The sequence below is a fragment of the Gordionus sp. m RMFG-2023 genome, chromosome 3, assembly GCF_954871325.1.
Source record: "Gordionus sp. m RMFG-2023 chromosome 3, tfGorSpeb1-WG-v2, whole genome shotgun sequence".
Classification (NCBI taxonomy): Eukaryota; Metazoa; Nematomorpha; class Gordioida; order Chordodea; family Parachordodidae; genus Gordionus; species Gordionus sp. m RMFG-2023.
Genome location: NC_088777.1, coordinates 12,685,054 through 12,698,047, shown reverse-complemented (window position 1 = coordinate 12,698,047; position 12,994 = coordinate 12,685,054). Strand labels below are relative to the sequence as shown.

The 12,994-nt window shown below is 25.7% G+C and overlaps 1 protein-coding gene across 2 annotated transcripts in view; it reads right to left on the bottom strand.

Annotated features, from left to right (window-relative positions):
* Positions 1–10,598, bottom strand: part of LOC135926637 (uncharacterized) — a 35,692-nt gene extending 25,094 nt beyond the window's left edge. Inside the window, exons 1-2 of one of the 2 annotated variants that reach the window (XM_065462563.1) lie at positions 10,482–10,598; positions 5,317–6,367 (exon numbers count right to left, since the gene is read on the bottom strand). In XM_065462563.1, coding sequence (XP_065318635.1) covers positions 5,317–6,283 — 967 coding nt within the window. In that variant the 5' untranslated portion in view covers positions 6,284–6,367; positions 10,482–10,598. Of the gene's footprint in view, positions 1–5,316; positions 6,368–6,757; positions 6,892–10,481 lie in introns of those variants that run through there. The other variant, XM_065462564.1, reaches the window with a different exon arrangement.
* Positions 10,599–12,994: the final 2,396 nt, after the last annotated feature.

The following is a 12,994-nucleotide window of genomic DNA, read 5'->3' as shown; positions in this document are numbered from 1 at the left end:
GCCTACAAAATAAGCCTAAATAGATTTTATCGAATTCTTTTTAACAAAAAAATAAAAAATTTTTTAAAGATAAGGAGTTGGAAAAGGATTAATTATTAAATTTAAAATTTCTTAGTACATAAAATATTGTATTTATAATTATATTTATAAGCAATTTATTAATACCACGTTGAATTATAAAAAAATGTATAATATTATTAATGTAATCTAGATTTATAAAAATAAATGTTAGGAAACCTATTTTGTCAATACGGTTATAAATATATATAAAGCACTTTATCTATTTGTATAATGTACCTTAATAATCTATAAATTTCACTGTAATAGTCTATCTATGATGCAGAGGAGAACCCCCCCCCCCATTCAAAATGTATCTTCATCCCTGAGAACAAATTTATTCCATACCACATTTATAATAATATATTTATATTTTTTGTATATTATTATAATATATTTTAATTGGGATAGTTTATTTTTGAACTATTTAAAAAAATAGGTTTTCCAACTCTATTCCCCAATGTTTGTATGGGCCTAATTAACCCCCCCCCCCCTCCCAGTGTTTATAAATATATACAAAAAAGATATTACATTAAAAGGGATACTGGATATAATTAAAATGCAACATATAATGTACTTAAATGATAAAGAACAGTGGTAGTCAAAATGAGATTATGTGAAATCGAATGAATTTTTTCATTCAGATTTCTGAGGCAGTTAGCAATATATGTGACAAATTTCTTTTTTTTTCAATTTTTTTAAAATATATTTTACTTTTTCTTTGAGGAATCATAGGAATAGTTCTAGTATCCAATTTTATAATGATTTTAGAATTTCTGCCAAGCTAAATATGTTACTTTATAAATATTATTAGGTTTAAATTTTAAATAAATGTTTGAAAAGAAAATTGCCTTAAATGGTATCCACAACCAAATTTGAATAGTAATAATATGAACATATTTATCTTTATCTATCTCTAAAAAAAGTCAAAAGGAAAATGGCTATTTTAAATTGAGATCTTCCATTTTTTTAAAAAATAATTATAAATATATTTTGTCGATGGACCTTCAAATGTAAAATTTAATTATTTTTCTCCTTAAGATTTTTTTTAAAAAAAATTTGATTTTATAATTTATAAAATTAAAATTTATTAAACCTTTTTTTAATGATTTTTCATTTCGTATCAATAAAATATTAAATTTTAATTATATTTAATTATAAATATATTACAAGGTAAATAATTTGAAAAATTCTGTTTATTGTATATTGATTTTTCTTTGTCGAAATAGCATCATAATCTGACAGATTTCCTTAAGATTTGCAATATTAATAAAAAAAATTATGTGTTATAATATAATAATTTATACCTATAAAATGAAAATCGCGAAAAATTACGAATTCAATCATAAGTCAAATTAATATAATTTAATTAATAATCATTGTAAAAAGCTTCTTTTTTTTACACCAACAATTGCAACAAACACTTGCTTCATTATTATTGAATATTATACTTTTCTGGCTGTGATAAGTAAAAGAGAATGTTAAAAATAAATATCGTTAGAGACCCTAAGATTCTATTTTTTCAGTCACCTGCCGGTGACAAATTCTCTTAAAATCTATAATCTAGCGGCTTGAATTTTAAAAAAATTTTATAGGGAAGAAATCTTAAATTATTCTATATTTTAATGTTTATCTATTTATTTCAAACGAAATATGATAGGCAAATGAATAGTATAAAAATTTCTCACCTCCTGATTGCAAAAAAAAGGAAAAATAAGAATGGAATATGAAATTGATATTTTTTGGGTCATAGGCCGGGCCTATATTTCTATTGATAAAGTTTCCGCCACGCCGTGTTTTCCATGTCTCTAGAATATCAATTGCCTAAATCAAAGATGGTTTTTAGGAAAGAGAAAAAAAAATTCCAGAATTAAAAATTGTATTCCAGTTGGTTATGACAATACATTTAATGTTTTAATAATAGGGAGGGGATGGGGGGGGGCGTTAATTCAAATGAAGAATATACAACAATAATTGAACAAAAAAAATCCGTTTAAAAATGGAATATAATTGTGAACAACAAACACGTTTTGAATATAATTTGCCAAAATAATCAATAAAAATAAAATGGAAATAATAAAAAATATCAAGGTGAGCAAATATTACTAATAAATTTTATTTATTTATCTCATCTCAAATATATATATAGATTCATTTGCAAAGAAATACCAAAAATTTAATGGCACTCTGAAATGAATGGAACCTAAAAATTTTGATAATTTAAGCGCGGTGACACTGATTGTGGACGTGTTAAAATTTTTTGACAAATTTAATATATAATCATAAGCAGTATACTATAAACGTTACTCTATAAATAATGTTAAATTCTTTATTTTCTAGTTACTTACCAGAAAAAAAATAAGCAATAGTAACCTTATACTCCTTTTTTTTAAAAATGACACCTCATCCAAATTTTCAGCATTTAGATAATGGATTAATTTAACACTTATTTTGTCCAAATATCGAGACTTTATGTATTATTACTTTTATGGCCGAAATCTTGATTTTAACCGTTTTTTTAAAAAAACGCCGAAATCGAGATTTTTACAACATTTGATATTACTTTTACTATCATGTATTTTTTCCCCAGATATATTTTTTTAAAAAGAAAAAATATATTATTCTAAATGGAGGGGTAGGTTGGGAATAATTTTTATCTCCACAAATTGTTGTGGATATTTTTAAATCCTCTATCTGAATAACTTTGGCCATATTACATTTTTTAAAAATTATTAACTTTACTTTTTTTAAAAACATGGCGTATAATTACAAATTGTATTAATTAGGGGGGTGTGAGTGGGGGGAAGGGTCAGAATTAAATAGTGATGACGATGAAAAAGTAGTGTTATACTTAAAAAAGTAGTATTTTAATTTTGGTAATTCATTAAAGATAGATCTAGACGTTTTATTTGATCTCAAAACTCGTCTAAAATTAATTATTAATTAAAATAATATTAATTTTTAACTAATTTTGCACTTACTATATACTAGTTACTTTCCAAAGATAAGTAACAAATGTGACGTTAGTTTACACCACTGGTCATTCATAAATATTCCTTAAAAAAAATAATTATTGAAGATTTGTTAATTAATAATTCAAAGGCATTTATTATATAATATAAGAGAATAATCTATCTCAAATACATATTATTTTAATATATTACAACAATATGTTCTTTTCTAATTTCAAAAATATTATCGTAGTAATGTGATATTTTGGATAAAAAACATAATCGCCTCAAAGCATTAATTTCTAGGTATCACATTTTATTTATATCATTAAAAGATGAATTGTTAGATAAGAATAAATTATTTTTTTAAATTGATGATCATATTAGACTTAATAATACCGAATATTTATAAAATGAAAAAATAGCATAATAAAGATTTTAAAAAATATAAGAATTAAGTTTTAGCATGGCATCGAATTTTGAAACCTGAGCCAAAAAAAGATGTCGGCCGATTCTAAACTAAATACTTTTAAAAAGAAAAAAGATTCTTTGACGCAGTTCCAAAAGTTCCAGGTTCCGCGGTTTTAAACTCTTTAATAAACAAGGGAAAGAAAAAAAATCGCAAGAATCACACAACATTTTGAACAATAGTCATATGAATAGCCGTTCTCTAAAGCCGATTCCAGGTTGGGAGAACTTTTAAATGGGTCGGTTTTGGTTGGGGTTCCTACCCCTAACTGCTGATTTTTCAAAAGTCTCCAATGGGATTGGCCTAAATTATTTAAATATAACCCATCATAATTGATAAACCTTACCATTTACTGTATTATGAATTGATTTTAAAAAAATTTAATTAATAATTGCAATCATATAAATTGCTACTAAAAATTTCGTGGGGATATTTTATTTAGAAGCATCCGGGCCCAAAAATTCTGTTCTCTATTACAGCCCTGATTCTCAACTAGAGAAGATGTTATTTGTGTTGTTAAATGGCTCGATTTGAGCCGATTTTTAAAAACAGATATCCCGAATTTTAACCTGAAAAATATTACGCAAGCCTGAAGATTTTGCACATAAATGGCATAAAAGTTTAGATACCTGGTTAGCGAAATTTCGTAGCTTAGGCAATACCTTTATGGAGAAAATACTGAGTTAGCCATTTTTAAAAATCGGCTTAAATTGAGCGGTAACATAAATGTTAGAAAACATTTTAATTATTATAACTTTTTTAATTTTATTTTATAACTTATATACCTAAAATTGTATTTTTAATTTTATTTTGAAAATTTCCAGAAGGAATTTATTTTTATTGTCAAAATATATAAAATTGAAGGGAGTGGGTGTCTATATGATAAATAGCTCGTTAAAAATTTGAGAAAAAAAAATCTAATTGTATTGTATATTCAATTTCGACGATGTTGGCTAAAATAAATTTCAAAAGGGTTGTGGATTTTAAGGATTTATACAATTAAAAAATCAAACTTTTTCCAACTTTATGATTTACGAAATGTTTCAAGGTTACTATTTTTTAACAGCTTTAAAAATTGTTTTATTATATTATTTAAAAGAAAAATTAAGTTTTTCAAATGAAGCAGGTAGAATTTTATGAACCGGCGATATTTTTTTAATTAACTTATTCCTTGTAAAAATAAAATCGATTCTTTGTTGTTTTTTATAATAATCAAATTAAAAATATAGTGAATCTGATCTATTTAAGCCGATTTTTAAAAACGGTTAACTCAATATTTTAGCCAGTAAATATTGCCTATGCTTCGAGATTTAGCTAATAGATGTCTAGACCTTTGTGCCATCTATGAGCAAAATCTTCAGGCTTGCTTGATATTTTTCTGGATAAAATATTGAGATGGCTGTTTTTAAAAAATAGGCTCAAATCGAGCCGTTTGAGAACACTAGGTGTGACTATAAAAACAAGAAACCTATGCAGGATAATTTAAAATAGGTATTAGAATGAAATTGAGCCTGGATTTGTTTTAAATTAGCTTTTTTTAAAAAAAATTAAATTAATTGGTTGCACTAAAAAAATAATACTATACCTATTAAAGTCTATTAACGCTAACGATAATAAGAAACTTTTTTAAAAAAAATAAATCTATAATAAATATAAGTTAGTTTTAAATTCATTCCACTAATTCTATAAGTTCCAGATCTAGCTATTTCAACTTTATTATAAATCTATTTAATTTATTCCAAAATCCTTTTAGTTGATCTTTATCAATAGCAGAGTTTAAAAGGCATTAAACCAGATTGTAAAAATACTATACAAAAAATATAAATTAGATATATATACTTGGTTTGTTATCTACTAAAAGTTGATCTTCGGTATTAAACGTTAATGGTTCGGATCTGACTCCAGAGAAAACTGAAAGTTCGTTAAAAGGAATAAAATATGAGACCGGTTTTGAATTGATAGGCCTGAAAACACCCTTAGGGGAGATAAATGATCGCGATTTAGAAAGCGGATTGAACTCTTCGTAATAATTCCTCATCATATCATGGGCAGTTAAACGGGTAGGCACTATGGGAATATCGTCTTCCCTTCGCTGGGAATTCTTGTCGACCTCTTCATAATCGTTAAAAATGATTGAAGTGTCTAAAGTATTTGAGGAAGTAATCAGATCCGAGAATTTGGGTAATTTTATACCCCTTGTATCATTTCTTAGCGATTTTCCCCAGCTAATTTCGGGTTTCTTTCTGTCCAATATATCATTATCATCTTCATCGTAAACGAGTCTCATCAATGTCTTTTGGGGCAAATCAGGATCTATCAATGTCGTGACATCGTTATTTTTACCCTTGCTAAGCGAAGAATCATGACTCTCATACTCTTTGTATGATCGAGATCCGTTTGTATTTTTAGCCAGTAGAACCTTCTCTTTCAACAGTAGGAGACTATTTTTTCCCTCGAGATCGATATGAATATTAGGACGAAATAGTGTATTATTGTATTTATCACCGGTGTTGACACTAGGATTCTGATTTGACTTAGAATAATCAGTTTCTTTCGAATCCACAGATAATTTCGGTTGATTTTTTGGCATTTTATTATTATTTTTGTTGGAAGAAATAGAACATAGGCTGTAGTAATACAGAGCACCTCCTATAGAAGTTGAAGATACGAATATCCATTTCAGAAAAATGAGTAACATGAGTAAGACCCAAATCAAAATCTTGAAGAATTGATTTACAATCTCCAAGTCTTCATCAGAATTTGTGTCATTAATCCTATTTTTATTGCCATCTTTATTTTCACCCATTTCTGCAGTTAGATAATTCTAACTTCTGGTGACGTTGTAGTAGTTATAGGCGATATATGACGCTTCAGAAATGTCAGAATGCCTCTTTTTTATATATTACAAATATTCAAATAGATTATTACAAATATACTACAAATACAAATTATTACGAATCATTCATTATTTATTGTAAACCAAAAAAAATTATTTTCAATTTTTTATTCGTCCTTACCTAATACCTATATAATTTCTTTCTATGACAAATAAAATCGATATTTTATCATTCATGTTTTTCGTGGTATTTTAATTTCTTTTTTGCATGAATATATGTTTTATTCCAATACGAGGTGACTTAATAAGTGCCCTCTAGTATCAATTTTTATAATTATATCTAGCCCTAAAGTGGAAAGAAATAAATATAATGCTAAAAAATGATTAGTATTTCATAAAAATTTCCATTTTCCATTTTCCATATATAATTATTTTAAAAATTACTTTTGTCACAATATTTGTCTGCCAAAATAAGTCCATTTTGTATATCTATTTTTTTTTATTATCCAATAAGCGATTTTTTAGACTTGGCAAGGTAATAAATTTTATTACCAATTATAAAAGTTTTTGGAATTTATTTAAAACCTCAAATTTTATGAAAAATTTTAAAGATAGATTTATTAAATAATTATCACCTTTTCAAAATAATAAAAATATTAGTCATTTCATTTTGTATTTTAAAATAATATACAAATATTGTAATGATATTTTTTTATGTTAACCTGTTTATTTATTTTTTCCAACCTTGCTTAACAAGAATTTGAAAAACGTGAAGGAAAATGTAATAAATTATTTAAAATCTTATTTTTCAAGTTCCTTCTTATGCCTAACTTCACATTCATAATTATATAATATAATTTATAAATATTGCAAATCAAAATAAGGAATCAAAAAAAGTGGAATTTTAGGAATGACATTCATTGATCCTCACTCATTGATCTTATGTTTCCACCCCTCTCCCTCTCCTCACTTTCCCCTCACTTGAAAGAATATTTAATTTTTAAACTATCAAAATAAATCTGTATATTTATTTATACATATTTTTTTATTATTATAAAAATAATAATTAATTTCCAAAACACAGATCTTTTGAATAAAACTCATTATAATATTATGCATTTAAATAAAACTCAATCAAATCAAAACCCGGGGAAGAGAAGAACAATTCATAAGTCAATATTATAATCATAATTATGCAAAATAAATTAGGTGTTATATAAAATAGATATAATAAATTATTAAATTTACAAAAAAATCTATATTATTTTCTCGATCGAAAAAAAAATATTAAATTATATCCCATCTTCTTTTTGTTAATTTACAAGATAAATGGATGCAACGCTTATGTTACGATATTGACTCGTCATTTTATTACAATAAAATATTTGTCACATTAACAAGAATATCTTTCTTTCTTTCTTACTTTCATTCTTCTTTTTTTACCTCAGGTTAGTTTTTGGTCCGCATAATTATGAAAAAAAATAAGATTCTTTATTCATTATTGTGTAACTTATAATTTGAATCATTTATTAGATAAACTTATATATTTTTTTTACTAACAATAATTTGATAATTGGTCATTTAAACAGGCAAAATTTTGAGATTCGTTTCATTTCTAATGACTAATATGAATTCTGAAGGAAGAAAGATGTAAAAGATATCAAAAAAAGATATACAAGTAAAAGCTCAGAATGCGATCCAGCTGGTATTTTTTTTTTAGCTGCTTAGATTTCCGATTTCCCATTGAAGCCATTAGAATTACAGCGAAATTTATCAATGTTAAAAAAATCCCGACCAAGTCTGTGTTTAAATTATCGAAATTTAAAAATACCTAGCCGAGTTCTGCAAATAGAAAAACTCGATACAAGAATTTAAAAAATAAAAATTTCGATCAATTTGGGCTTGAGGAGATTCCTTTAAAAATTTGAACCAGTTCTATTAATTTGGCTTTCACAGGTCTCTGAAATATATTGATAAATATTTTTAAAAAAATTTCCATTAAAGTATAATCTTTTTATGTCCAATTCAAAGAAACTGCCGTTACAACAGCTGATTTATTAAAAAATATATAGGTCTCCTATCAGATTTGATTATTAATACAAAGGATTAAATTTTATTGAAAACCAATCTAAACCTTAACAACACATATCTCTCAAACCTTAAAATACTTTCAACCCATATCTCTGTAACTTTCCTACTCCCTCCTTACTTCTGATACATTTTATGTTTTAAATATTTCATCCAATTAAAATATTTTCTTCAGTTAAACATTCCTTGAATTGAAGGATTTTCAAATAGAGTAATAGGTTAGACTAATTATAAAAGCAGCCCCCCCCCCTCCTTTGTAATTTTATATCTAAAAAAAGAGTTATTGATTCATTAAGGTAATTCAATTAAATAAATTGCGTTTGTAAGTCAATCATAATATTTTTTAGCTTCTGTATTTTTTAATTTGTAAAATGTTTCAGAAATTTGTTCCCAAATAAGTTATGCAACACCTAATTAAATTAAATGTGGCGTCATATTTTTAGTCTCTCAGATTGAAGATTCGTTTAATTTACAAAATTTGTTTTCCAAATCAGATAAATTAAATTTTTTAATATATTTTAGGGTATATTTGTCAATAAGAAGATCTAAAAAAAAGTAAATAAGATAGATTTAAAAAAATAAAAAAACGTTAGACTATTTATAGAAGCAGCGCTCTTCTTCCCCTTACAACTTTATATTTAATAAAAGTAATTCAATTAAATAAATTAGGTTTACAATGAATGAGGCAAGGCATAAAATTCCCTGGTATATCAGGAATTTTCGGGGAATTTCGGGAAATCGTAGGGGAGGAACTTTGCAAAAATGTCCAAAATTGGCTAATCAAAAAATTTGACAATTTTTTTCAGGCTATTAAATAAAGTAAAAACTAAAAAAGAAGTCTTATTAATTTTTGTTGCATAAACTTTTATTTAATATTTGAAATTCTAATGATCGATATATAAGTAAAATTAATTAATCATAGAATGAGGAGTTCAACCTATGTGCTTTTGCTATTATGGTATTATTCTCTATTGATGCTATATTATAATTTTAATTTTTTTTTTATCTTGTAAATAAATTGCGTTTTATGTAAATCAATTTTGCCACATGTCTATTGCTAAGTCTATTACGATTTTTGTAATGAGTTCTTCCAAAATAAGACCAAAAAAAGTTTTATAGTATCATACTTATAGGTTGATGCAAACAAAGTATACACCATATCAGAGGTTGAACATCTATGCAGTTAGCATATTCTAAATTTTCTCAAAAATCTCTCTTTGATCGATATAATGCGATTGGCTAACAACTCCGATATCAGGATTGAATTCTGCGATTAGAGCAATGACTGCAGTCATGCCAGATGATAGCTCACCATTAATTAGTTCAAAGTTATTGAAACGAGAATAATATGTTTGCCACGAAATGAATATCCTGACAACAAAACTCTTTGCATTTTTTCACTTGCTGTAATATAAATTTCTGATCACTTTCGCCAAGAAAATGAAAATTCATACTTGTTTTTATTGATGCTGGAACAATAGAAAATGATCGGTAATTGTTATATTCATTTATCACTTTCTAATATGTAAATCTGGGCATAAATTGGAAATAATGTTACAAATATTTTCAAGAGTTAACCGGAGATCCTCATCAAGAATTTGTAAGCGTTTTTCTCTTTCAAAAAAAGTTCTGAGCCATTTCTTGCAAAGTCACCTTATAATATCATTATCATAATGACTGCCCCACCTCATCTCGTTTGGCTAGACAATTTCAAATTTATTGAGGATATGGCCTTCAATTATGATTTATGGATATGATTTTCTTTTATATGAATAATGAATTTTCCTCTAAAGATTTTCAAATATTAGGAATTAATTAAATATTCACAGGGATTTTAATTAAAATTTTGAATTTCGTCCAGGATAGGGCAAATTTTCAAAAAATTGTATCCGGATAAGATGCTTTTTTAAATTTTGTATAACCCCCCCCCCCCTTCCATTTTTCAGGGTAATACACTTTCCAGGACCTTATGCCATGAACTGGAAGTTAAAGACACAAGATCCGAGAAAGGACGTGTTCAATTTCTTTATTTATTACTTCCTTTTTTTATCTTACTTTCTTAATTATTTATTACATTTACTTTCATCATCAAATAATAAGGAATTCCTGAATGATCCACAAGATAAGAAAATCAAAAATGAATTAAATGATTTTTTAAAAATATATTTAAAAAAAAAATTCAATATGTTAATTCAAAAAGGTGCGAAAAAAACATATTTAAAAAAAACGTAAATGGTATTGGGATAAAAATTTTATTAAATGAAATATTTATATTTCTTAAAATATAAACAAAATGCATTTAATTTATAACAAATACTTTACTCCTTTCTTATAATTTCGTAATAAAATTACAATATTTACCTTTTTTGTTTAAAAAGAATAGAAGAAATTTTTATAAAAAAAAAGAAAAAGAGAAGAATATAAGAATGTAATAGTGTAACTTCCCTTCTACAGTGTTGTGCAGATTTAATTCGAAACATTCACATATTTTCTAATTCGTTTGTAAATAAAATTATTTAACTTGTAAAAAATAAATTAAAAAATATGGAAATATTTTCCCCCAAATCTGGTAATTATTTTAGCTATATATCAATATTTAATTCGTTTTTCACGATTTTCACCTTAAAGGTAAATATGCCTTTAAAATTTTATGAAACGGTATATATAAGTAAATTGATGAACAATAAAATTTCTCAAACGTTCTATTGACACTATTATTCTTTTCTTTTTTTTTACAAAATTCTTATTATTTGTTTATTTTTTCTAATGTAAGTAATTATTTTTTAAAAATTTCGATTGTCAAAATGCACGCTTTATGACATAATAATAGTAAGAGCAAATTGAGCGTTTCAAACGATGCGTTGCAAGAGCAAATAATTCATTTCAAATGGTATCGTGCAAATTGCTTAAATTACCACTTGGCGTTAGAATCCAAAAAACATCTGGGTTTTTAATACTTTTTATATGCATTTTTGCATGTAGGTAGAATCTGACAAAACCTTGCTACCCAGATAAGAAGAGGTAAAAACCCCTTCCTAATTGTTTAATTATATGTAAATTAAATTAAATATTATATAAAATATAAAAAGGAACTTGTCGTTTAAAATGTAATATTTCAAAATTACTAAAATATAAGGCAGACGATAATATAATTTATAAAAACCAATTTTTTTTATTAAAACGTAAACTTTCAATTTTTGCGCAATATAATAAAACTTATATTATAGAGTCTAAATCAGATCCTTTTTATACTGAACCGAAACTGAACATTTTTAAAAGCAGCGGATTAGGTACATAATGAGGGTTTCCAAAATTTGTAACCAAATGATTTACCAAAGATATTTTCTTAGTTCCCATTTTTAGCTCCAGATCCGTGACCTGCTTTGACTGAACCAGTGCAAACAAATGGCCGCCGTTATTTTTCAATAAATCAACATTCACAAAATAGAGTATTTATAAGGGCTGGGATTCTCGAAGTGTATGATACAGGGAGTAGAACACTTTAAGAATTGTAAAATCAGACAGAATATTGAGGGGGGAATATATATTCAATAATAAATTAATAGATTTTATAAAGGCAAGTAATATAAGGAAAAAATGGTCTAAATATTATTCAATAATCAAAAAAATATTTTCTGCTTATTAAACTAGTGATGTATGAACCCAATTTTTTCACCCCTACCGCGTACCGGATCTCACAGAAAATAATCCGGTTATTCTAAAAGAACCGGCCAAATCTCAAGAGGGAAGATATATGTGCATATCTTTAATCTAAATATTTGAAGTAATATTATCCAATCCTAGCTCAATGAAATTTGCTACAAATCTTTCCGCCGAATTTATGAATTTATGTTATCAAAATTGTTGTCCAAGATGCATTAAACTAAAATTTTTAACCAATTAGGTTAAATACATCAATTCACAAAGTTGGCGAAATAAATTAAGAGCTAATTTCAATGAGCCATGGTAGGGTAATAAAAATTTTGTAGGCGATTCTGGTTCATACAGCGTTCAATTATTAATTGGAACGATAAAATATCAAAAAATTTGATGACTTAGCAAAATAATACTTTATTAAAATATAATTATCAAAATAAATTTAAAAAAATAATTTTAGAAACCAACACCGACTGAGATAAACATGATGTTCTATCTTTTCATAATGTTTGATCGTACCAGAATATTTACTGGTTTTTTTTGTAATATGAACCATGAGGTTCAATTAGACTTCACCCTCGAGGTCTAATTTTAAAAAAAAATCATTATTAAAAAATATATTTAACTAAATCCAATGCTAAAATTTATTTTAAACTTTATTTTCATAAATAACAAGTATTAAAATAAACAGTCCAACAGGCAGCTCAGGCTATCTTGCGTCTTATATAGCTTTATTACGTACCAAAAGTAGAAGTATAAAAAATCATACCAAAAAGAAAATAATAATTCCCAGAAATATTTCTTTTTCAAACCGATTTAATTACTTATTTTTATTAAAAGGACAAAACAGTAACCAAGTAATTAATTGTTAAAAAAAAATAATGGTGTATTATTATCCGTGATAAGGATTAAACATATGAAGGATTCTAACTACAG